The following is a 27,500-nucleotide window of genomic DNA, read 5'->3' as shown; positions in this document are numbered from 1 at the left end:
AGCATTCCACCTCACCTCCTTCCACACACACACACACACACACAGTGTGTGTGTGAATGAGAGAGGGGCTGAGCTGGAATGCTGATGATGATAGTCAATGATGGCATTTCCGAGACACTTCCCCACTTTTTATCAGATGTCCCTGTTCTACAACTTAAAAGCTTGTGGGGAAAATGGTTTTGTTGTGGGGGTGGGGGGGGTCTCAATGTGGGGTCTGGGGGTTACTTTAAGGGGCTCCATAGTAAATAAGGAAGAGTCAGACTTGAACATGATTTAGTTGACAAGATGTCAGTGCTGCTAGAGAATGCAGAGTAATGCTTGTTGGGATCCTTTTCACCGTGATCTCCTGAACCAGAGACATGAAATCATATCAACCATTAAAATGATGTCACGCTGTGCTCAGAGCGACCACATTTTGTCAAATGGATCAAATCGAACATGTCATGGCGGGTGTCGATGCAATTTGGATCAGAGCCCTGGTTTGGAGCTGTGGAGCCGGGTGGGTTTTCTGTGGATGGGAGTTGACAATCATCCGGTTGATGACTCCCTTCCCCCGGACGACACCCCACCCCCACCCCCGCCCCCAGAGACTAAGGCTTCATAGAAAGCTGTTGACTTCTTTTGTGTAATGTGGGCTGGTGAGACAGGACCGTGATGAAACGCTTAAGAAATAGACTTAAAGATAACTTGGAGTCCTTTGAGTTGCAGAACGCAAAGAAACGATTCTGCCTCGACGCACAAAAGAAGGAACGGACCACGAAGCAGCTTCACCCAGCCATACATCCACACTAAAGCTAGGGCCACATCATGTGATTTTTCCCAAAGTGTGTGTGTGTGTGTGTGTGTGTGTGTGTGTGTGTGTGTGTGTGTGTGTGTGTGTGTGTGTGTGTGTGTGTGTGTGTGTGTGTGAGAGAGAGACACAAACACGTTTGTGGCGTGTCTTTCTGTAATCATTTGGTGCAGATCATCGTGAATTCTCAGCAGGTGATCAGCACAACGACCGAGCCAAAGAATGTGGAAAATCTGTTGAAGTCGGACATATTTAAATGTCTCCAGTCATATTGTCCAATGAAAACCATTCCCTCTAAGCACAATTTGAATTAGTTCTGGACGATAAAACGAAAACGATAACAATCGGCATATTCTTTTCCTCCATCGTCGAAATAAAATAGACTTGATCATTTTGATAAAAAAAATCCCCAGATCTGTTCATTTCCACATTTGGCATCAGTTTGGAGGATCTAAAAGCTGACCTTTCACCTTTCACTAACCAATCACGTATGTAGATACAGAAATAAGCCCCGCCCGCAGGTTGTGCTTGTAAACACACGGAGCGGAGACAGAGCAGCGTCCAGAACTCGAGGAGAAGCAGAAAGATGATGTCCTTGACAACAGGGACACACATCCATAGTTTGGTGTTTTGTTGGATATTTAAGTTCCCACCCAAAGCACACGCTATATATCCATTATGTCAAATAGATCGACGAGACACCACAAACTATTTATTATTATTTATCTTTTATATTTATTTTGTTTTTGATTTGATCAAAATTGTATTTTAGTGAAATGTTAATTAAAGCCGCTACACTTGTTACTTATTGTTCACGAACGGAAATTATTTGATTTAAGGTAGTAATATTAGCGTTTACTTACGGGACTGATTTTATTTAGAATATTCAATAAAATATATTATGAATCTACATGCCTTGATGATGTCATTCTTTATACAACCTGCTTATGAATTGTTTTTAAGCTCAGATAAACACAGGTCATATTTGATCGGAATTTCTCCCGTTTGTCCGGGACATTGGAATCTTCCAGGACACGTGGACCCGCATCAGTTTGTTCTAACGGAAGCTCTGGCGGCGAGCGCCGTCTTTTCTGAAACGGAGGAGAGACCTGTGGAGCCGTGACGGCCCATGAGGGTCCCATGAGCGTAAAATGTCGGTGGAGCTGTACAGCAGCCGGGTTTTTTTTTTTCCCCCCCGGCGTCGAAATATGGCGAGGAGGAAGTGCACTCTTGTCAGGAGAAAAACCCACATAATGTTTCCCTAGATTTATACACACACGCACAACAAAGTATAATTGATTGGATGGATAGATAAGTGTGATGATGCATGTTTCCAGTCAGTAACGTTCACCATGAGGGGCTGTCTTCTTTCTAAGTAATTGACACAAGGCGCTCGTGCAGGCGGCTGTAAGGGGCAGCAGCGCCACAATGGCGATCCTGGCTTCTATAATTATATAAGTAGAATGAATTGACTGTGTTGTGTTAAATATACATGTCAATCCTCCTAAATGAAACTTACCTTAATTTACCTCCAGTTTCTTACCTCCAACACTTCCCTGGCTCCACAAGGAGCCAGGGAAGGGCTTCTTGAGGTGTCTGTGGAGGGGAAAGGCCTCATCCCCCACACAGGCATGAGGCCGGGGTCCCAGGTGCCCCCCTCCTGCCAGCCGAGCATCTTCTGGGAGGTTGAGGCTGCCGCTCCTCAGTGCCCTACCAAAGGGGCCTTTGGCCAGAGTCCCTCCATCACTGCTCCTCCCTCCTGTAGCTGCCGACATCCACCATCCGGAAGTAGTACAATGCTGGAGCACTGCTTTCCTGGTAGCCCCTGGACCGGAAGCTTATTGTACATAGTCACAGGGTGTCACGACATTTCACTGCACACACTACTCACAAAAAGTTAGGGATATTCGGCTTTCGGGTGAAATTTCAGGATGAACCTAAAATGCACTTTAACCTTTACAGGTGAACTTAATTTGACCTTCTCTAAACTTTTGAATGCACATGTCCAACTGTTCAATGTTTCAGTACTTTTTGCACAACTTGCTGTTCTCTAACAAGGAGTTGAACGGAAAAATTCACAGGTGTTTGATCCATGAATGGACCAATACATTTCCTGGTTCAATTAGAATTGGTATTTAAACAGTCTGATCAACTGATCAACAGCACCTCGCCATGCGAGCCTTCAAACAGGATGTTGTCAGAGAGCAGTGGCCACTGAGCTTAGTGTCACAGAGATACAGAGACTGGAAGAGTCACAGAAAGGCATAGAAGTGGGCGTCCTTTGGCCACATCTCACACTGATAAGCGCTTCATTGTGAACAGTGCCCTGCGCAACCGGATGATGATGCCACTCAACTCCAGGCACATTTAAGGGAGGTGGGAGGCACCAAGTGTCACGTCAGACCATTCAAAACTGTTGACATCAGCGTGGTCTGCGTGCTAGACCACCTGCAAGGGTACCTGACCACACCACCAGGCACAGCCATCATGGTCTTGCATGGGCCAGGGAGCATTTAGGCTGGACGAGGGACCAGTGGCCTCAGTGCTGTTCTCTGATGAAAGTCGATTCACGTTGAGCAGAAATGATGGCCGCCAACGATTTTGGAGACGTCAAGGAGAGCGCTACGCATCAGCCACTGTTGTCACCAGACGAGCCTTTGGTGGTGGTGGTGTTACAGTGTGGGCAGGTGTGTCCAGTCAATACAGAACTGTCCTACACTTTGTGAATGGTACAGTGACAAGCCCATACTACCTGAATGACATCATTCATCCAGTCATTGTGCCCCTGCATGAACAACACAGTTCTCATTTCATCCTCATGGACGACAACGCTCCAGCTCATGGAGGTGGCATCATTAGGGAACGGCTGCTGGAGACTGGGGCACCTCAAATGGAGTGGCCTGCACTTTTTCCAGACCTGAATCCCATAGAAAACCTATGGGATGAGCTGAGTGGCCGTGTAGAGGCTCTTCACCCTGTACCCCAATACCTCAATGACCTGAGGGCCCCCTTCAAGAAGAGTGGGGGGCCAGGCCTCAGCAGACAATAAGTCGACTTGTGAACAGCTTGAGACGTGGTTGTCAAGCTGTAATTGATGCTCAAGGTCACATGACAAGTTATTGAAACATTGACATTTTTTGTTGTGGTAAACCCACCACTGTTGTTGGCTTTCAAGATTCAAGATTCAAGATTTTTATTTGTCACATACATATACATACTTCCATACATATATGCAGTGAAATGTAATGCAACGCACCCGGTGATAGCACACAATAAGTCCTAGGAAAAAGTACTACAATAAAATAAAAAGTAGAAAATTCCTTTCTAATAGACCGACTAACTGACTCCTAAAACGTAATACAGTAAGTGGAATACTTATAGAATAAGATAAAAAATATATAGAATAAAATACAATAAAAAATAAATTGAAATAAAATGGAATAGGTAGAAGGAATATGCCTATGTATATTGTTTCAATAAATTGTTTGAGATGAGGAAATCACCATTTCATGCTTCTACTTAAATGCTCTACTTTCATCATATAATATCACTGTAGCGTGAACTTTTTACATTTTCCATAAATTTCACCCGAAAGCCAAATATCTATGTAATATAATATGGGGGTGTATGACCGTATGTATATGTATGTGACAAATAACCTCTTGAATCTTGAAATGTCTTCGGTGGATGTTGGAGATACAGCCGGAAGGAGGCTCATGGTGCTAAATGTCAATTGAAATGCCAGTTGTGCATAGTTGAACTATTAGGTTGAGTATACTGTTTTAATAAACGTGTCTGCAGCTCTTTGTGTACGTAGAAGCCTTGGACAGCCAAGGTTTGCTTAGGATTTTAGGTGTGTGGTGGACTCTTCATTGTCTTGTGAGCAGAAATCTGTCTGTCTGGCTGCCTGAGTATAATCAGATGGTGTATACAATGGCACCAGTAAACGTAAACTCAGGAATCAATTAATACAACGAATAATATAATTAATTCATTAATACAACTAATAGTGACACGGTCAAGTCGCTGACTGCCTGCTCTCTGACTGCCTGCTCTCTGACTGGCTGGCAGACCGTGGACAGCATGATGAGAATGTGATGACAAGGCTTGGAAATCTAAGCCGAATTGAATCAATCTTCAGAGAGTGAATAAGGAATGAGGGAGATGGAGGCCCCCGGGGAAGGCAATGAAAGGGACTTTCCTCACTTTCCTTCATTATCTCCTAAGTTATGAAGTAATGTAAGACTCTGTCCCTCCCCCTTTCTCTCCCCCCAGAGGGAGTCTTGCCACCCATTTATAAAACTAAACCACGGTTAAGAGATACGGCAGAGTTAAAAATAAATTAATAAAAAATGTTATTCCAAATTATTAAAACGTAAGGGGGGGCGTCAACATGACAGGAAGTAGCCATCTCCACCGGAAAGGCCAAAGAAGATTTCTACGCTGAACCTGGACTCTGGTATCATTGAGTGACATGAAGGGCATGGACTCCTCCAGTGAAACTTCCGATCTGTTTGACCTCCTTCCTGCACACCATTGAAATTAAAAACCACAAATTACAGTTGCCATGGAGCAGCGTGGTGTAGTGTGGGTGAGTTTGGTTGTAGCGTGGCATCTGTTTGGTTGTAGCATGGGTGAGTTTGGTTGTAGCGTGGCATCTGTTTGGTTGTAGCATGGGTGAGTTTGGTTGTAGCGTGTGTCAGTTTGGTTGTAGCGTGGGTCAGAGGGAGAGATAAAGAGAGAAATATCTCAAGACAGGAGTATTTGGGCTGAAGTCAGGTATATATACTCATCTACTACATCTACATCACGTATCCGGCCAATCGTGTGGCAGCAAGTGCAATGCATCACCTGCGGATACGTGTCAGCAGCTTCAGTGCATGTTCACATCAACCATTAGAACAGGGAAACAATGTGATCTCAGTGTTTTCGACAGTGGCATGATGGTTGGTGCCAGACGGGCTGGTTTGAGTGTTTCTCTAACTGCTGATCTCCTGGGATTTTCACGCACAACAGTCTCTAGATTTGACTCAATGGTGCAACAAACAAAAATAGGGTTAATAGGGCAGAGACAGGATGCATGCTTGACTTGGAGACACCATCTGCCCCAAGCTGTGGGTGTGTGCTTGCCTGTATGTGTGTATATTGCTGTGTTTCTGTATGTGTGATTCAGTGTCTCATTTAGTGTGTGTGTGTGTGTGTGTGTGTGTGTGTGTGTGTGTGTGTGTGTGTGTGTGTGTGTGTGTGTGTGTGTGTGTGTGTGTGTGTGTGTGTGTGTGTGTGTGTGTGTGTGTGTGTGTGTGTGTGTTTGATAAGTACTTTTTCAACCACATGATATTCCCCACACAGAAACACATATTTATTGTTAAAAACCTAGCGGCTTGACTCCTTCTGAAAGCTGCCCTAACCCTCTAAGTTCCAGGCTTTCATCACAGCTTTTAACCTTTATGCGTTCTGTAGCAACAACATCACAACACTCACCCTGAGCCCTCGCCCCAGGCACTGACCCTCCATTTTGTCGGTTTGCATGAAACGCCGCCATGACCAAGGCTGCCCAGAGTGAAGCTGGAGCTCCGAGCTACACTGAGTTGGTTTCGGGTGGTGTTGCTTTCTGAAATGTCTACTGGAAATACGTCTGAAAAGTCTCTACGCAGCTCGAGCTGACGTACAACAACAACAACAACCAGCAACAACAATAGTTTATCGCCAGGGAGCCTCTTAAATCTGAGATCCCTAATATTTAATATTATATATTTCCCTTTCATTTTTCATTAACAGTCTGGGAGTGGCGGAACATGTTCATTTACCCGCTTTCTAAATGTCACTACCTTTTTAAAATTTTATTTATTCTTAGAAACATCTCGAGGCGAGACACACCCACCCTTTTTTCTTTCCTCCTGTTGAAAGGAAAGTACAAGATGACACATTCCTCAACGGTCGTGTTGGTTTGTGATTGTTGTGGTCGTCATTTTAAGGAGGGCTCAGTGTTACTACCTCCACAGGAACACAGGCGCGTTTCATCCGCACAACCCGGCTGCAGCGCGTGGGCGCAGCGTTGGCATCTGATACTTGGGTGTTACAAGGTTTGTTGGTGCCCTCAGCCCGGCATGGCTGCAAGTCACTGCGTTCTTGGGGGGATAAATCAGCTTCACGTTAATGTAGGGGTGTTAATAATTAACTGTTTAACCGTTAGCCCACTAAGAATTTTGACCGATTGTTACTATCAGTTTAAGAGTTAAAATAAATAAATTTTAAAAAACTATGGAAAAAAAAAAAAAAAAGTTTGCTGCATGGTAAAAGAAAAATAGGTTATACAATCTATTTCTTAAATACAACTCATGGTGGCGACATGTTCAACCACAGCTGTGACCATTACTGTGGTGACGTGATGTCACTGTGGGGTTGAGCTCATTACCGTCATCACCCCAAATAATAAAATATATATTTTATATTTCAATATTTTACTGAAAAAAGCTAGAGGAGGATATGAAATCTAACCACAATCATTGTTTAGTTGTCATGGTTGACTCAACTTTTTCAGTTGCTCCGCTCGTCACTGGGAGAGACAGTCCATGAAACGTGTGTCAGGTTATGAATTATTTCTAGGGCTGTCTCCGACTCAGAATGTTGTCAGGCCAATCGGATTGGGCTGTTCAATGTTCCTCCAAATGAAACAACTAAAAACAGTGTAAACAAGTGAAAACACTGTTTTTAGTTGTTTCATTTGGAGTAAAGGCTCCAAATACAGAACAGCTCAACATCTCTCCACCGTCACACAAAGACCTGTGTCTAGAAAAATAAATATGTTTCCTCTTATTTTTAATTAGAATTTATCAAGTCCAATAAAAAAGGACTAATTCATTTTTTTTCTGGGGGACAGTGCCCTAATATTTTAATATCGTCGGAAAACAATTGACTATTGGTAAAGGAGGGTCGGCTATGGGTCATAAAAAATTGTAAATGAGCATCACTAAACCAATGTGAATAACTAATGTCCACACGGTTTTGTTTCTCACATTATGTTATTAATTTGGGGAAAAATGTACAAATGAGCACTTTGAACATAGTTGTGTGACATCTGTAAGGTATTGAGTTGTTCCAAAATGTTTATTTCCCAAACTCTTAACTTGTGATTGCGTTTGCTCCGCTCTGAGTGGCGACGCCACTTAACTCTGCGTCAAGAACCAAACCCGCGTGCTTCTTTGTTGGCTCTGTTGTACAGCACAACTCGCCATAAACATTTTGGCTTTACTGTGTCCTTTAAATGGAGCTGGGTCCGTCAACGGTCACGCTCACTTTGGTTTCATCTTCAGCTCAGCAATAACAAATGTCCTAAAAAGCTTTGTTTTGGTGGTAAAACAGGTCGTGGAGGGAGAAGGAGCTGGTGAAGGCACGTTCTGTCTTATTTACTAGACTGAAAATAGTAATCTAATACATTATAAATGGGGCAAAATGCTGCTCGGCACGCCTTTTTAAACAACTTGAGCTGAATGCAAAGTGAACTGTTCTGCTCAGCACAGACGGTGCTCTGGAAAAGAACAGCCCCGTTTATTCCTGTAGCTTTTCTCATCGATTGTTTTCTCTTCACACACAACAACCTGCTCGTGAGTGAGCGCTGATTTGTTTTAATAGCAGGTAGTTCATGTCCCCTGAGTGATTTAATCTCACAGCGAAACAAAAACATTGAACGGAACAAACATACAGTACGTTTATGACTTAAATGATCTGGTCTTTACAATACCCGAGGCATGCGCAGATACTGACGCTGTATCTGGTATCTGGGCCGATGCTACGCTCCTACGCACCCGCACTGAGACAAATGTTCCATTTCATCAACACGACACCAACCTGACGTAATGCTGCTCAGTGTGGGATCATGTTCTGCTTTGGAAACTTGGTGACATCCATACGTCTGAACAGAGCCCTACAAAAACTCAAAATGCTAAATACACAGTCTTCAAAGTCAGTGATCCCATTTATCTGAAATTTCCAGTATTTGTAGCCGTGTTCTGTATTGGCCCCAGAGTAAGTACTCAGTACTCTAAAGCCCCTTCCCCTCTTGCACTGAAAGCCGTAAATCCACCGGCAATGTTCCTTATTGTCGTCATGTGAGAAAGGGATCCGGGACGATGTTCTGAAGAGTCTTTCCGTAAATCTCCCCACTCTCGACCTAGAAACATTTCTGGGAAAATGCTGGAAGAGTGTGTGAACTGAAGCAAAAATATTGCAGCAAAGTAGCGGTGGAGCCGAATCCCGGCAAAGCACAAATAGTGGGTTTCTACCAATATTTATTTCGTACAAAGAAAAATAAAAAATGTAATAAATTGTTTTATGGAATGGGGGGGGGGGCATTCAGAAAAATGGCGAGTCTGATCTGAAATGTGGCGCTCGGCTACAAAGATGAGAAACGGAGCCACGTCCAGTCTTCACGGAGACAGGTCAGGTTCTCAAATTTTTATTCTTTTTCTCATTAAATATTCCACTCAGACCCTAGATGTGTCTTTTCGAGTTAGGGATGGAGAGGGGTACGACATGGTGTATGTCAACTTGGGAACCAGCTGTGACACCGGAGCTCGGAGCCGGAGAGGGAGTGGGTGAACTGGGAGAGGATGAATGGGGAGAGGAAGTTCCTTCTCTGGAGGCAGAGAGTGTAGTACAGGTACAAAATGATCACGCTGATTTAATAACACCGGTTAGGGTAATTGCGTCCGGGGACTGGGGCTCTGCCCCGGCTCCATCAGCAGAGGGAACAGAGTATGTCCAGGAGGGGCGGGGAGATGGGGGGTGGAAACCAAAGTGCTGGTCTCTGAGAGCCAAGGAAAAAAAAATTAAACCGATTCACATTGTATGTCCGTTGCCGACAGTAGGCGATCGCATTTACACTGGACATAATGTACTAACCCATTACGTACTGTATCCTTAACAGTCATATACACCAGCCACATCATTAAAAGCACCACTAATAACACTTATAATTATTGTGTAGCTCCCCCTCGTGTCCCCAAAACCGCTGTGAGGTGGAGGCATGGACTCCACCAGACTCTGAAGGTGTCCTGTGGTATCTGGCACCAAGACGTTAGCAGCAGATCCTTTAAGTCCTGGAAGTTGGAGGTGGGGCCCCCATTGATCTGGCTTGTTGTTCCCTGACCTCGCCCATCTGCATGTTGTAGAAGAAAAGGTGATTCATCAGACCTCCACCTTCTTCCATGGCTCCATAGTCCAGTTGTGACGCTCACGTGTCCATTGTAGGTGCTTTCAGGGGTGGACAGGGGTCAGCATGGACACTGTGAGCTCCCATACGCAGCAAGCTGCCATGCACTGTGTGTTCTACACCTTTCTATCACAGCAACATTCACTGTTTCAACACTTTGTGCTGCAGTAGTTCTACTGTGGGATCCAACCAGATGGGCTAGACCTGGCTCTCCATGTGCATCAATGAGCCTTGGGGCCCATGACCCTGTCGCTGGTTCACCGGTCGTCCTTCCTTGGACACTTTTGGTAGTAACCACTGCACAGCGGGAACAGCCACAAGACCTGTGGTGTTGGAGATGCTCTGAACCAGTCGTCCAGCATCACAATGTGCTCCTTGTCAAAGTGGCTCAGATCCTTACGCTGCTTCAACACATCAACTTCAACAACTGACTCTTCACCTGCTGCCTCATATATATATAAATAAATATATATATATATATATATATATATATATTATTTTTTATTTTTTTATTACTTTATTTTTTTAAATTGGAGAACTTTTAACCAATGTCAACTCTTAACGGTCATTCTCGGCCGATGCCAGTTGATATTCTTTCAGAGCAGCCGTGTTTGATGTGATTTTTGTTCTATCCCTGTGTCCCAAATGGAGTAATGCTGTACTTTAGTATGTGAGTGAAAAGTTCGATATTTATATATATATATGTGTGTGTGTATATTATTGAAAGCCGCTCCACATCATTACAGCAGGCAGAGGGTTGATGACGACGCTGCAGAGAAACCGCGTTTATGCTTTTCTCTCATCAGCTTTCACCAAAGCACAATATCTGGTTGTACACTGACATCCCACATTGAGGACAAGGGGGTTCCTTCCACTGAACTGCGCTGTAATGCAAAGTATGATCTAGTTTTCCAAATATGTTTGTCATCACAACGCAATTCCACTGAAAGATTCAAGAGGTTATTTGTCATACATATACATACAGTCATAAATATATACAGTGGAATGTCTTGACACCCGGTGATTACGTACAATAAGCTCTAAAAATACTAAAATGTGCGTCATCGACACAAGGCGCTCACGCAGGCGGGGGGGGCGGGGCCACAATCGCGATTCTGCGTTCTGTTATATAATAGAATGAATTGTCTGTGTTGTGTTAAATTAACATTTAAATCCTCCAAAATGAAACGTACCTTAATTTACCTCCAGTACTTACCTCACAGAGTACAAGTCCTGGCACCTCACAAAGCTTCTATTTGACGTCCATTATTGGTCAGTGCATATGCAGTTTGGTTGTGATTGGTACATGATGATAAAACAGTGAACAGTGCTCCCTGCAGGAGCGCCCACTGAGCACCGCTCATCTCAAACACACCGGCAACATCTTAGGAATAAAGACCAGAAAGGTTTTTTTTTTTTTTTTTTTTTTTTTATTCATTAAGGCTTATGAATTTTTGATATTGCGCGATGGAGTTTGTGGGGACGTGACTTGCAGTCAGCGTTTCCACTGGAGTAAGAGACGGAAGCCGTAGCATTCTTCCGCTCTGGCTGGCGGCCCGGGGGGGAGCCTTCCAGCGCAGAGAAAAAACTTGGTACAGGAGCCGCAAAATAGAAGTCTCCTCCTGAAGGTGTCACCAGCAGCAGGAATCAAACGCACCCGTCAGACCAAGATTAGAAACATGGGAGGAGAATTCATTGTTCCCATTTGAGCTATTTTTTGAAAACCTCAGTTTGCCTTGTCACGAGGAGGGGGAGGAAGTGCTTTCTTTCTCTTTCTATAAGAATTGAGACATAACAGGAATTGTTACCAACTCTTCAGTGTACTGTGCCATCCAATGAAAATGTTTCACAGAAAAAATGCCTTCCATTTCCGAAATTAAATAGAAAAATTAAATATGGCTCCAAAACCTCCAAACAAAGAATTGGTAGCATCGAGGGGGAAGGGGGTCACTTTATCTTCCATCTTGGATTCTTATCAGATATTTGCCGTAGTAAATTGTACTTTTACACGGGAAGTGCTTCTTCCAAATATGTTCCGCTGGGGGGACAAAGTGCGTTGATGAGTGGGACTGTGTGTGTGACGGTCTCTAGAGCGCTGGGAGGTGCAGACGGACAGACAGATGGACGGACAGACAGACAGACGGAGGGAGGCAGGGTGGGGATGCGGAGTCATGAGAGAGGCTGTGTTTTGATTGGATGGAGAACTGGCGGCGCTGGCTGTTCTCCCAGCTGCTCTCGGTGCAGGACAGTGTCGGGACTAATCACGAGTCCTGTTTGTTTTCATTGTGCTTCACTTTGTCTTTATTAACGATGTTGCAGAAATGATCAGGTCTGAAACATAAGATCCATTTGGAAAAATGAGTGTTTTGCTCTATCTCACTTTACATAAGTAAATATAGTTCAATGTGATGAACCTCAGTTGTAGGCTGTGTTAAAAAAAAAAAAAAAAAATGCTATATGATTCAACTCATTGTTTCAATTTCTGAATTGTTTAGAAAATTTTAATAGCGATATATTGTTTGGAAGTTGTGCAACCAATTTCCGCTGAAATACTTTTTGTATTCCATGTCCCTGGTATACTGAAGAGTTGTTGCATGTACTGGACTGTCAATATAATGATATAGATTCATATCGTAAAACCAAGATTCAAGAGGTTATTTGTCACATACATATACATAGTTATACATATCTGCAGTGAAATATCATGACACCTGGTGATTACGCACAATAAGCTCTAAAATACTAAAATGTGCGTAATAGACACGAGGCGCTCGCGCAGGCGGCTGCACCTCATCGATGTCGAATTGAATCGTTAATATAAATTAGAATCATGACCTGTTGTATGGAAGATCCCGCCCAAAACCCGTCACTTCTCATTATTTCACGCAAATGATTTAACATGCGATATTAAGTCCATAAGCAGATATTGAGTTCTACAGCTTGATCGGGATTATTAGTGATTATAAATCCTTCCGTAGCAGCAGTCCCTGGTTGGACGGTGAATTGGAGTCGAGCGTTTGAAGCTGGTGTTCTGTCTCCTGGCACGGCTGTATCTGCAGCTCCTAAGGCCTTTCCTCACTGAAGACAGTGACTCACGCTGCACTCACTCTTTTATTCCCGTGGAAGAGTCAGTCAGAAGCCAAGCTGAGGAAGCAGCTCGCACTAGACCTGGGCTTAATATGATGACGATCATATGTAAATGCTGGTGTGGGGGCAGATATCCTGATCTGGTGTTGTCCTGGTTGCAAAGGCTGAATTTGATCTAAAGCGGCCCAATTTTCTGGACTTGTCTGCCGTAGCTGAGCGAAACCAACCATGACTCCCTCCCCACCTCCGCTCCAGTAACTCCTGTGGACCCTCACTCATGGACCCCGAAGCCGCCTTTACCCCGAATCCGACAACGGATCTCACTGTTAGAACCGCCTCCTGGAGGCCGTCGTAATGCATATGTCTGATTATGCAGGTATATGAAGTATACTGACTAATCCACTATTTCTTAACCATATTCTTTCCTCACCAAATGTCAGCAAAGTATTTTAACCATGGGTTAACGTTATTTGTTTTTGGCTGACTACACTCCCTCACCTCGCTGTAATACACGTCCAGGTGCCGCCTCATTGGTTTAAACTGCGGTTGGTTGTCGAAATGGTGAATTTCACCCCCATTTGCATGCTATATTAAATGGGCTTTAAACCTTTGCTTGTAAATGGTACAGTATGCATATTGTGTTGTGTATTTTGAATGCACGGTGCAGGGCAGAGAGTTGGACTTGTTAACGGTCTCTGCAAAACCGCCAACCGCAGATTGAACTCTCTCCTCCGGTCCAGTCATGCTTTTATCTCAGCCGGACCGCTGCACTTCACTGTCCTCCTGCCTAAGCCAGCACAACCGATCCGGACTTAAAATGGTTCACAACTACCTACACCAAACCAATAAGAGAGCGCACATAACCCCGGTCTTAGCTTCCCTCCAGCGGTCACCAGTGTGTAGAATTGGTTTGAAGCCGGGGCATCCTGCTGGCTCAACCGGATCAGCACCCATACCATCCAGGCAGAACACCTGCAGCGACCCGGGTTCCAATCCAGCCAACGGGCATCCTCTCCCTGTCTCTACCCCCATTTCCTGTCTCTTTTCACTGCTCTCGACAGTCCAAAAAATGTTGATTTGAAGCTTTCAGTTTTCACTTTCAAGGCTCGTTCGGCTGGAGCTCAAGATTGTATCAGGGAACTGCCAACCTCATTGGAGCCCTAATGCAGTGAGGTCCAGTAGGGCCTTGTAAAAGGTTCCAAGGTCAAGCCTCAATACGAGAGACATCAGGGCCCAAAGGCTCTGGAATGACCAGCTCACACCATTTTCAGACTTGCTTTTAACTAATTTGATCTGTACTTATTCCATGCTATCTTCTTCTTTGTATCATCGTTGATTTTATGATCTATGTTTTTAAATATCTTCAGTTTATAATAAGGACTTTGTGACCGGGGTTTTCAAAGGTGCTATATAAATATATGTATTACATACATGAACTGTATTATCGTAAGAAGACCAGCTGGAATCCTGGCTCAGTATGCAGCAGAAGCCTTCACATGTCCCCTGTGGAGCTTGCTGTGTCCTCCATCAGTATAGATGGAGGGATGAGAGGGCTCTGCATGCAGCCTCGGAACAGGAAGCCTGCTGCCATATCAAAGCACGCTGAATTTCAAGTGGCCACTTAGGGCCTTGTTGTGCAGAGTTCTGCCTGTTAGCTTAGCGTTCCATAATGCAGGCTAATCAAAGGGCGTGGGGAGGGGCATCTAATTAGGCTAATGGGGCTGCGCTGGCCCCGCGCCGGGCACCAGTCCTCTCGGCCGGGGCTCAGGTGCTTTGGCTCCTGACCGCGAGGCAGCGAGGGCAGGGCAGCGCGCGGTCCGCCGGCACGTCAGCTGGTGGAGTGTTTTTAATTTACAAAATTGAGATTGTGAAATGAGCCGCGCCGCTCGTAAACATGTCCTCTTTCTAAGTGCTTATGAGTGTGTTTCCGCCGATATGCCGCTCGTTGTAAGTACTCAAAGGGTGAATCAATGGAGAATCATCACAACACGCCTTCAATGGAACTCAGCTTCCTCACCACCACCTGGAGGCTTCACAATATTCTGCAATTCTACATTAAATTAATGAATGCAGAGGATCATTTCAAAACCTCTCACGTCTCACGCAGATAGGTGGAAGGTGATGTAGTTTGTGGGCGGGGCCAACGCAGGTATTGACGGCTCTTCCCACGTGATCAGCGCCAGCTCTGCACATGCTCAGTGGGGGGCTGGCGAGGGAGGGGGGCGTCGACCGGACAGGGAGTCGAGGAGACGCACTGAGGGCGGTGAACTGAACAAACACACCAGGGGCGATACGACCGGATTGTTTCACAAGTAATAAATAAAAAAATAAAAAGCCAAATCGTCGTCAGACTGGGTTCTGGGACTCCGAAATCGCCTAGAACTCCTCTCTCTGCGTATTTCTTACATAATAGCTATAAAACGACTAGTCGAATACTATTATGAGAAACTTGGCAACTAGTAAAAACTTGTAGTTGTGACCAGCATTTAAGTTATCTGGTAATTGCCGTTTTTTGACCGGGAAAATCTGTTGAAGTCCAACATATTTAAATCTCTCCGGTCACAATGTCCGGTGTCCAAGCACAATTTGAATTAGTGCTGGGTGGATAATTTCCATAAAAACTCAGCGGATCTGTTGATTTCCGTGCTTGACAAGTTGCAATGTAAAGCCGATCAGTTTGGAGAATCTAAAAGCTGACCTTTCACCTTTGTAGATACAGAAATAAGCCCCGCCCGCAGGTTGTGCTTGTAAACACACGGAGCGGAGACAGAGCAGTGTCCAGAACTCGAGGAAAAGCAGAAAGATGATGTCCTTGACAACAGGGACACACATCCATAGTTTGGTGTTTTGTTGGATATTTAAGTTCCCACCCAAAGCAGACGCTAAATATCCATTATGTCAAAAACATCGACGAGACACCACAAACTTTATTATTTATTTAGACCTACTCGCCATATTTATTTTGTTTTTGATTTGATAAAAATTTTATTTTAGAGAAATGTTAATTAAAGCGGTAATTGTTACTTATTGTTCACAAAGTGAAATTATTTGAATTCAAGTTGTAATATTTGTACTTTTTATTTACTTATTTTTAAAATGGTGTTAACTCACGGGACTTATCTTATTTTTAATATTCAATAAAAAATATTATATATCTAAATGCCTTGATGATGTCATTCTCTATATTACCTGCTTATCAATTGTTTTTAAGCTCAATAAACACAGTTGATTTTTGACTGGAATTTCTCCCGTTTGTCCGGAACATTGGAATCTTCCAGGACACGTGAACCGGCACCAGTTTGTTCGAACGGAAGCTCTGGTCATGAAAATCCCACCATGCACACACACCTACACACACACACGCACACACGCACACCAACCTTGTGGTTTCTACAAATAGTTAAACTCTGCACGTCAAAGCAAGCGCTTAATTAAAATTTCAATAAAAGGCGATGTCGTCATTCTGATTTGCTTTCACACATGAAACACATCAACTTGAATCCCTACGTACACGCAAAAAAAAAATTATCAGGCTTTTCTGACCGTGTTTGGAATAACGGTAATATCATGTTTTATTTTGAATTACTTTTTGTAATTGCTACAGTACATCCAGAGTCTTACGTAGGCTACAGTGGTTTGCCAGTAGGAAGAGATGCAACTTCCTGTTTCTAGTCCCCTATGTTGTCACAAATGTAGGCAAAAGAGTCAATAAAATTTGTTTGTTCCCATTTGTTTTTTCTGTCAAATATATAATGACCATACTATGACTATAACATGAGTGTCTTTATTTCTCTTTGTTTGCATTTGCTTTGACACTTTAAACACACCGACATACACCCACGACACCCAGATATTTTACACACATATAAAAGGATAGAATCACACAGTAATTTAGTGAAAAACTCAAGCACACCCTATCCTCTGTTACTGGCAATATCATCGATCATTCCATACAATTCAAACGTCACTCTGACCTTTCTACTTTTTCCTGCATTTGTGTGTTTAGAGTGGCTCCCTAAATGACACCAAAAATAGCAGCATAATGAACGGTGTGTGTGTGTGTGTGTGTGTGTGTGTGTGTGTGTGTGTGTGTGTGTGTGTGTGTGTGTGTGTGTGTGTGTGTGTGTGTGTGTGTGTGTGTGTGTGTGTGTGTGTGTGTGTGTGTGTGTGAGATCGATGGCTGTAGTCTTTGGTTCCCCTCAGGACAGGAGTGCTTGTCCTAAATGGCATCTGTGTGAAGCCACGCTAACATAGTTCCACAGTGCACCCTGACACACACGGTGCAGGGTCCAGCAAAACTCATTTGTACCACGACAGAAAGGAGACGAGCAGCGGGGTCTAACGTTAAAGCGTCAATCCATCAGGTCCTGTGGAGCCTGGGTGGAATACGCCACAAATCCCAGAATTCCATCCCACGGGTTTCTTCGCTCTAAGACGCTTTGTTTTCTACAAAGTTTACCTTCTTGTCATTTAATAACAACCGAGCCGCATTCCTTTGATTGGAAAATAATGATAATGAAATTTAAATGTGTGTATTGAGACAACGCTCCTGCGTGTGGGTGCTGTTGCTGAGTCGTGCTGTTCACACATTCCATACGTTTAACTGGCCGAGCCCTAAAACACGAGCCGCAGCCTCAGTGCGATCAATGCAGCCAATCACTTCCTCTGTTGGACACATACTTTCACTGGGATCAATCTTTAGCCTCGAGTCACTCTCTCTCTCTGTCTCTCTCTCACTCTCTCTCGCACAGCCTCTCAAGTGCCACAGGTCTGCCTCGTCGGGGCAGAACATGTAGCTCTCCCAGAATGCACTGGGGCTTGATGCTGATGTGGAATGGCATCGGTCCCTCTGCCCACTGACCGACTGCATGTTTCCTCTGCCCGACATCGATCCAGAGAGGGGGTGGGGAGAGGCGGAGGGAGGGAGTTGGTTGGACTCGGGAGTGGGAAAAGCCAGAGATGGAGGGATGGAGAGCTAAAATGATCAGCTTGATGGATGGATGATGGAGAAATGGAGAGCAGACAATTTGATGCCCTCTTAACACTCCCTGCCCCCTCCTCCTCCTCCAGGAATCCACCGGACCAATCAGCATCGAGGAGTCTCTAGCGGGGACCCCCAGGATGACCAGCTCCGCCCCCGGCAGGAAGCCGTACCGCCGGGCCCCCCCGCAGCACCGCGAGTCCCGCTCCAACCCGCCGGTCTTCACCGATCAGCAGCCGCCACTCACAGCACAGCAAGCGGACAGCAGCCAGGTAGCCAGCCCCCACCCGCACCCTCACCCCCACCCCTCCAGGAGCTGTTCCCCCTCTTCCTCTTCCAGCGCTTCATCCACTCTTACAATAACAGCATTGATATTTATTTTTCTGGAAGGTAAACAAAGTTAGAAAAGTTTATAGTTCGTTTCAGGTTAAACCCTCACTCACATCCGCTCGGGGGCCGTGCTGTAGTATTGTATTGAGTCGTACTGTAATGCATACAATAATACACAGCATGTGATGTTAAAGGAGAAGTCCACTATTTTCCAACCCAAGCTTCACTGTAGAGAAAGCTACCTAAAGAGCTGATTTGTGGAAGTGGAAAGAGGGGGTTTACGACCGTTTCCTTCCAAGGTCTGACATGAACACTGACAGTAATGAGGGTGACAACACGCAGGAACCCAGTTCAACCACTTCACACTGATGCTACTCATCTGTTCTTGAAATCTTGACATCTTGAGTTATGATGACTTTGAAATCGCAAAATATCTCTGTGTTAGAAGTATGGCAGTGTGCCCCGATGTATTAAATCGTGCCCCTCACCCTCCCCACCTCAACAGCCGCCCCTAACCGCTCTCCCTCTTACTGTACCAGCCGCCTCGCTCCACCTCCAGGCAGCGGTGTGTTGCGCTGGGCCAGCAGGCCTTCAGCTCCTGGTGGCTGTCGGACAGCGAGCTGTCCAGTCTGTCCAGCCTGGAGCACTGTTCACCCCCTCCTCTTCCTCGCTCTATAAGCAGTCATCATCATCATCATCATCATCACCCCTCCCGCTCCACCTCAGCCGTGGGAGTCACGGCAACGGACTGCCAGCCCACAGGCCGCTCCTTCGGCACCAGGAAGTTCCTCCCTTCCCGGGCGGTGGAGAAGGGAGGAGGCACTACCCCTGGCACGCCCTGCCTCAGCCTGGAGCGCCAGCCGGCCTCCAGCGACCGGGCCCGCACCCAGGGGTCCCAGAGCGCTGCTCGGACCCCAATCGCCCTGCCACCCAAAGGCATCCTGAAACCGCCCAGCAACCTGAGCTTCAACCCCAACAATGACTCCATCAGGAAGTCCAAATCAGTCGAGGTGCTGGATCAGAACCAAGGCCTTGGACGCAGGTCCAAGAGTCTCTCTCTGGGCGGCGAGGTGGAGAGGGGGTCCTCACCGCAGGGGCCCCCTGGCAGAACGCCAGCCGAGTGGAACTGGAGGATGGGGGTTCTGGAGGAGAAGCTGAGGTTCTCCAGCTTCCTGGACGAGATCACATGCAGTGTTTTAAGCCCCGCCCACCTCAGGCTTCTGGGGAGGAGTCGTGCCCACCCTGTTCCACAGGGGGGGAGGAGGGGCAGGGGCCAGAGCAAGGCCCCTGGGGAGTCAGCTCCTCGGGAGCGCAGCCGCCCTTGGGACAGCTGGGTGTCGGCGCTGAATCGTCCTCCCAGGACAAAAAGGGAGGACCGAGCAAAGTCCCAACAGAACCGGGCGAGGGACCAGGGCGACCCCCACGCTGAGGAGCTCCGCACCTCCACACCTCCAGTGGGCGATGGAGACTCGAAGCCCCCCCAGCAGGAAGGAGTGCCACCGCACAGGAAGTCCTCCAACAAACCTTCTGCCACCAAACACTCGGCCCTGCCTCCTCGCAGAGAGCATGAGCAGGGCTCCATGATATCCCAGCCTCTCTCTAGTCTCTCTCTTTTATCCCAAATCAAGGTACGTGAGCAGGGGGCGGAGCCTCTCGTCACCTCCTCCTCCCTCTTCCTCCTCGCTCCCTGCGGCGTTGTGTTCGGAGGTTCGTGCATGCTACATGTACTTCCTGTGTCCTGTCCCTGACACAAGCTCTGATGGGGGATCTGGTTCTCAGCATGAGCCCGTCCACGTTGCGGCTGAAGGAGCTCCCATTTGTTCCACAAACAACTGAAAATGGAAAAAGCTGAAGCTTTCATTTTTGCTGCACCGCTCCAAATAATCCTCAGTTTTCCTATTTCTCCATTTTTAATTCAGGCTTTAATATTTCATACAGCGTTTTGTCCAACTCTTTTTAATTTTCAATTACGCTTTTTAACAGATTTTCTGGATGCAGCAATTATTTTTCATCATCGGAGAGTTCATTTGCATTCTTGGAGCCAGGCTGCTTAGCCCGGCGCTGACCCCCTGACCACTTTGGATCAGAACACAAACCGATGGAATTCAGTGTGTTATCCTGTTACCTGCAGCCGCTGTGATTCCAAACCTTGTCCTTCTGGTTTAACACAGACAGGGCATCGATTAAGCCTCCAGGTTTTCAGCCCTTCTATACGGAGCTAATGAAGTCTTGTCTTAACCGTTTCTTAATCCTTCCTCTGTCCGGACAGAACCACCTGCTCCCGCACGACTGTCTTGATGTGGGTCTTATTCCCTTTTGTGTGTTTTCCTCGCTCCACTCCTGGAATGATCCATCCAGTGTTTGCCTGATAATCGTCTTATAATGATGATGTTACGGCTTTTGGGGCTGTTCCTGGCCCAGTGCTTCAATTATTATTTTTTTGCCTTTCCCAATGTAGTGCACTCATGGTTTACTGTCCTGACCTTCCCACACAGGAGGGGGGTGTGTGTGTGTGTGTGTGTGTGTGTGTGTGTGTGTGTGTGTGTGTGTGTGTGTGTGTGTGTGTGTGTGGAAGGAAAGAGTGGCCTGATAGCTCTGTCATTGAACCCTCTCTCCTCTCGTGTTGCAGGAGGCCTTATCGGATTCCGACAGGATCAAGTAAGTGCTTTCCTTTATTTTACTCAACGTGTCTCATCCAGACGGTAGATGTGCAGGGCGAGAGCCCATCGGTCGCTTCACTCTGACATTTGGAGATGGAGAAAAGGCTGCTCGAAAATACTGGGATGTGTCGTCACTTTGTGCAGGACTGCAGGTGCATGTGTAGGCGGCTCAACCTAAACGTTATTTGCACGTTGTTTCCACGTCTCCTTGTTGGTTTGGATCTGTCGTCATGTGAGAGACGATCACCGCAGCACATTAAAGACAACCCATCACATGCTTTGTCACAAAACTGGGAGAAAAAAACGTTAGTTGCCATGGTGATTTGTCATCATGCCAATTTAAACGTCATGGCAGGGACGGGGAGAGTGCGAGGATTTCTATGTTTTTTTTTTGTTTAATCAGAATCGTCTTGATGCCAAGTTAGTTTACACCAATAAGGAATTTGTCTTGGCGTTTGCGGCATACGTAAAGCGTATTTGTAAAACAATAAGTAAAATATATAAGAATATGTAAAATAAGGCTGTTTTTTTGGGGGTTTTTTTTCTATAAAGCTGAACAGTTTGTGCATGAATGTGCAAATGTTCAGTACAAAGTGTAACAGTGTGTGCAGTGTTGACGGATAAAAGTCCAGAAGGTTAAGGAATGTGCCTTAATGTGCTGCACTGACAGGACATGTGAGCCGTTAAGTTTAAGGCGGAGTGGGAGGGGGCTTGTGGAGGAGGCCAGTTGCAGACGGGATAATACTGTGTGTGTTTAATTTGGGTGTTTAACTTGAAGTCCAGGGTGGTGTTAGGAGGAGCTGTACAGAACCACTCCAGGTTTGTGATGTGTGTTTTCAGAATCCGGGTGGGGGCAGAAGGTGAGCAGGTTTGGGTCGGACGTGGGTGGTTAACGGAAAACTTGGAGGTGACGGTGTGTGTGCTGGTTGGTTGGAGGTTTGAGATGTCCTAGGTTAACGGGGTAAACTTGAGTGTGTCAGGTGGAGTGCGGAGACAAAAGGTGGAGCTGTCCTCTTGGAGCTAATTGGAGGGAGCAGGCCTCAGCTGATCATTGATTGGCCCAGATCAGGGGTCAGCGACCTTTGCTGCTGGGAGAGCCGTTTTTGAGATTTTTATTTATACTTTTTCTCGCTTTTGAATGAAACACAACAATTATCTTTTTTTCCTCCTGAATAATGTGAATAGTTCATGTATAATGTTGCCTCCTACTTTCGGTTTCAGTTTCCGCAAACAGAAGGCAACAGCGCCAGCCACCTAGATGGTACATTTTTGGGGGGCTTATATGCTGGAAGTATGTAAAAACAATGAGAATAAAGAAAATAATAAAAATACACAGTGCCCCTATGTGGGGTTGGGGCTTAAATCAACCAATCACAGTGGAGGGGGCGGATCCTTAGTACCTGGACAGGAAGTTATTTTGGACAGCTGCAGCTGTTGTCACAACTGGTTTTCCACTCGGTTCACTCCAGCCTCCAGGATCGAGGAGCAGAACCTGCTTCTCAGTCATGGATCAACCGAAGTTATCGGTCCAGCTGGAACTCAGATCCCTGTTATACACAAAACCAGAAGATTCCTTTGGCATTAAAACTGCAAAAAGTATTCATTCAGGTATTCAACAATATATAGATCTTTATAAAGTCTACCTATTTATCGTTTCTTACTTTTGTTTTTCTGTGCAAATAATACAAAATCTATTGAGAAATAAATTGGCTTATAACAGCAGATGCTTGTATGACTAAAAAAGTGTAATTATAAATTATAAAATCATTGAAAATGACAATGTGATGCCTTATCTGCTGCATATGCATCTAACAGAGTTGTTTGGTCTTTGTCTTTTCATCTATTTCCATCTCCACTTTCCTCCTGTGGTTCATGGAACTTAAATAAATAGATTGAATTTCCTATGTTGTCATGTCAACACCAATCAAGTTGGACCAGTCATTCTGCCCCCTGCTGTTCAATATCAGCAGATGAACAATTCACACATTTGATATCGTGTCCCGTTCTTCAGCTCCACTAAGTGTTGTGTGTAGTTATCGTTGAGTGTTGAGTATCTGTTTTGTTTTATCAAAACATTTAAATCTACCATGTCAGCTACCGCCGCTCAATCACATCCAGTCATGACCCGTGACTTCCCGTGGCCGGCCATGTGGTCCGACATGGCCAGGGCCTTCTGAGCGCTGTGCTCCATGCCTGAGCCATGCTTGGGTGTGAGTCAGAGTACTCCTCCTCATGTTTCCTCCGTCCGACGCTGCTCCAGACGCTCTAATCAGCTTCTCCGTCTCCTGCGGAACTAGGACGGCGGGTGGAGCCAGGTGTGGAGCCGAGAACTGCTCTGGCTCTGGGTTAGAGTCCAATAACAGGCCTTTTACACACACACACACACACACACACACACACACACACACACACACACACACACACACACACACACACACACACACACACCTCTGTCTCTCCTTTCTCGGTCTGATCTATTATTTACTCGACTTGGATTAGATTGAGAGAGAAGAAAGAAAGAATGATGGGACATTAATGAGCCTCTCCCTCTGTCTTTCTTTCGAGGACAGTTATCAGACGCTCATCTCCACAGTTTTGTTTCAGGATGGCGGCTAAGCCTCCTAAAAAGGTGTGCGTGCGTGTGCGTGTGCGTGTGCCCTGGGGTTTTGAAGAATTATTGTTAAGCTTCAGAATCCTGAGCCCTAGTTTTCTATTACTATATTGATCCTGAAAAGAACAATATCAATATTTAATTTGTTAAATGTCGGAAGCAAGGTTGGACTTTGAACGTCCAAGTTATATTACAGTAATTATATTTGTGGCATCTTTAATGTTTTTGTTGTTTTTTGATGACATCTAAAATTGCAATTTATTGCTGTGTTAAAATCAATGCAGTGTGTTGCTATTTGTGTTGAACTGTGACGTCTGTATCACACATTGGATCAGCCACTCTGTCACTCACACCCACTGTTAGTTCAGACGTTTGCATCAGACTCGCACCAGGGACCTGCAGCGCGACCTTCCTCCACAGCGTTAGAGCTACTCTCCTTGGCCGTGTCGGATGGCCAACTAAGCCGTGCCCTATTATTATTTGGGATCAAGCCCGAATATTGTTTTTGTTAGGGTTTTTATTATCATTCTTCTGGCCGTGTTCTGGCTGAAAGTGCCTGCCGCTCAGAAATCGTGAATGCACGGACAAGAAACAAATGAATTGTGTTCGGGGCAGTCCAGACACGCAGTCTTCTTAGTTTGATTCACCACAGACCATATCTGTAAAGAGGAGTTAGTTAAAAAAATAAAAAACACGCAACGAGAGCTGAAGGAAATGGAAATAGCAGAGCGAAGGGACCGGAAGTAGGGGAGCAGATCGCTTTGTGACATCATCATCCAATTTGGTATATGTGCAGGGTGTGGCCGAGGGGGCTTTCACATAGGAATCGCTGCGCTCTAAACTCCCTTTGGTGTGTATTGGTTGCTCTGTGCAGGATCTGCACCGAGCAAAGCGGTGCGTGGAGGTCTGCGGCGCAGTTGTTTACAAAGGGTGTGTGCTCTTGCCCCCACAATCAAAAGTTAAGAAGGCGCTCCAAGTTTGTATTGGGTCAAGATGAGAGTCAGCAGGAAGTGATGCTGAATTCCGCAGGAAAAACTGAAAACTGTAATTCGTATTTGTAGTGTTCTGTTGGTAAACCCCGATATTGTTTTTGGGGAATGGGGGGGGCGTTGTGTTAGTTATTGTTGATTTCCATTTTCTGGTTTTCTTCACATTGGTGCAATTGCTGCGACTATCCTGGACCCAGTGCATTGCTGCCTGCAGCTAAAATTAGGGCTTCTGCCCAAAGGGCCAGAGGCCTATTGTTTTTGTTTGCATTGTTATTATTCTCCCAGCCATTATCACCAGTCAAACTGTCTGGCACCCATAAACCGTCAAGCTCACGGACACGAATGAATGAGATTTGTGTTTGGGGCAGTCCACACACTCTGTGGTCCAAGTTTGATCAACATCGGACTATATCTGTAGGAAGAGTTAATTAAAATGGGGGGACAAAAAAAAAAAAAAACAGTTGTTGCTGCTGTAGGAGGAGTTAGTTAAAATAAAAAAAACAAAACACCAGCGCTTGTTGCTGCTGGTTTCGCTGTTGCTGCTGCCGTTGTTGTTGTTTCTGTGGCTGTTGTTGCTGCTGTTGTTGTTTTCTGTGGCTGTTGCTGCCACTGTGGTTGGAGTCGCTTTTATGTTGTTTTTGTTGTCTTTGTTGTTGCTGCTGTTGTTTCAGGGGCATTCTTTTGTAATGAGCGGCTGAAAACTACGTTCTTTCTTTTTTGTATTTCTTTGTAAAGCGCCTTGTGTTGCCCTGCTATGAAATGTGCTTTATAAATAAAGTGTGACTTGACTTGACCTCCGTTGAGGTTTCAAACGAGCTGAGGTGATACCAAAGGTGAAAACACTGCAGACTACTGATTGGTCACAGAGAATCGTCACCGCGTCATCATTGTACGACATGGGACATCCTGCACAAACCCGCAATGTGTAAAAAGTCAAGCTACTGTAGCGGCCATAATTAATTTTGTTCACTGGACTATTTAATTCAATGACAACCTGCAAATCCACAAGAAATTGAATCTAGAACACGAGTCATGGAAGTTTCTGGCGGTGTCGCTATTAGGGCTGGTTATTGATACTTCATACACACACACACACACACATATATATATATATATATATATATATATATATATATATATATATATATATATATATATATATATATATATATATATATATATATATATAACAGTCATCGTCTTACATGGGCCAGGGAGCATTTATGCTGGACTAGGGACCAGTGGCCTCAGTGCTGAGGCGTTGAGCAGAAATGATGGCCGCCAACGATGTTGGAGAAGTCAAGGAGAGCGCTACGCATCAGCCACTGTTGTCACCAGATGAGCCTTTGGTGGTGGTGGTGTTACAGTGTGGGCAGGTGCGTCTGGTCAATACAGAACTGCCCTACACTTTGTGAATGGTACAGTGACAAGCCCATACTACCTGAATGACATCATTCATCCAGTCATTGTGCCCCTGCATGAACAACACAGTTCTCATTTCATCTTCATGGACGACAACGCTCCAGCTCATGGAGGTGGCATCATTAGGGAACGGCTGCTGGAGACTGGGGCACCTCAAATGGAGTGGCCTGCACTTTTTCCAGACCTGAATCCCATAGAAAACCTATGGGATGAGCTGAGTGGCCGTGTAGAGGCTCTTCACCCTGTACCCCAATACCTCAATGACCTGAGGGCCCCCTTCAAGAAGAGTGGGGGGCCAGGCCTCAGCAGACAATATGAACAAATATGTATATATATGAACAGAACAGAACAATCTTTAATCGTCACACAGCACACTACAACACACGCACACACACACACACACACACACACGCACACACACGCACACACACGCACACACACACTTTGGATGGTGGCCGGTGAAATGGTTCCTCTGCATTTAACCATCCTGGCTTGTCCTTCCTCTGGGGGCACAGCCAGGAGCAGTGGGCAGCATTTGTGGACGCGCCCGGGGACCAGGTGATGAGTGTCAGTGGCTGGTCAGACCATGATGTGTGCATGTTTTTGGTGGGGGTCCGGCTTAATGAGACGGGGCTAATACAGCTTGTTTCAAACAGAGGCTGAACTGAGGGGCACAAAGGGTACCAGTAGTTATTATTTTAGTTTGGTTTATTTTTATTTTTTTGAACTGTGACTCATGCGAGGCTACTCTCAGAGTCCCAGAATAAAAATATAGAGCTGGAAATGAGCAAAAGAGGTCCCCCTTAAGAGTGGCGACAGGATTCATGTTTGGCAAACTGGTTACACACATTTGTATTGGTCCTTAGATATTAAACCAAATTGCAAATGAATGGTAGTCTATAATAAACATCATATTCATATTCAAAGCCAGATTTGTTGCCATAAAGGTGTATTCCATTACAGACAATTAATTTTACATGTCATCTTGAATTGTAGTTAATTTAAACATTAACCTTAATAAATTCTTCACTATTGCAAATAGGGCTTTTACCTCATTTCGTCACACTGACTAACCTGGACCCCATGCATTGCTGCCTGCAGCCATATTTATTATTATTATTTTGTTATATATTTTTTTAAACCTTTATTTAGCCAGGTACGTCCCATTGCGATTACAAGTCTCTTTTTTGAGGGAGGCCTGGCCAGACAGCAGCAATACAGTGTTTCAAACAACATACACACCAACATTAAAAACACATAAAACAAAATATATGGTCGCAACTCAAAGAACCATATGCCTTAAGAAGACAGACAGGAGGAAACTGATCTAGCTAAGGAAGCAACAACAAATTCCAATTGAATTTGCCTCAAATCCTTTTTATATTTTTTTAAATTATGTAACTGTTTTTCCATTATTAT

At 45.2% G+C, this 27,500-nt stretch overlaps 1 protein-coding gene across 1 annotated transcript in view; it reads left to right on the top strand.

Annotated features, from left to right (window-relative positions):
• The window catches only part of tjap1 (tight junction associated protein 1 (peripheral)), a gene marked incomplete at its 3' end in the record, with an annotated part of 42,395 nt that overhangs the window by 818 nt on the left and 14,077 nt on the right, over window positions 1-27,500 (top strand). The window contains exons 2-3 of the mRNA XM_080016488.1: window positions 18,159-18,341; window positions 21,029-21,057. Coding sequence (XP_079872614.1) covers window positions 18,210-18,341; window positions 21,029-21,057 — 161 coding nt within the window. The 5' untranslated portion in view covers window positions 18,159-18,209. The remainder of the gene's footprint in view (window positions 1-18,158; window positions 18,342-21,028; window positions 21,058-27,500) is intronic.

Source organism: Zeus faber (genome assembly GCF_960531495.2).
Source record: "Zeus faber genome assembly, chromosome: 16".
Lineage (NCBI taxonomy): Eukaryota > Metazoa > Chordata > Actinopteri > Zeiformes > Zeidae > Zeus > Zeus faber.
This window is presented reverse-complemented; position numbering and strand designations above follow the sequence as displayed.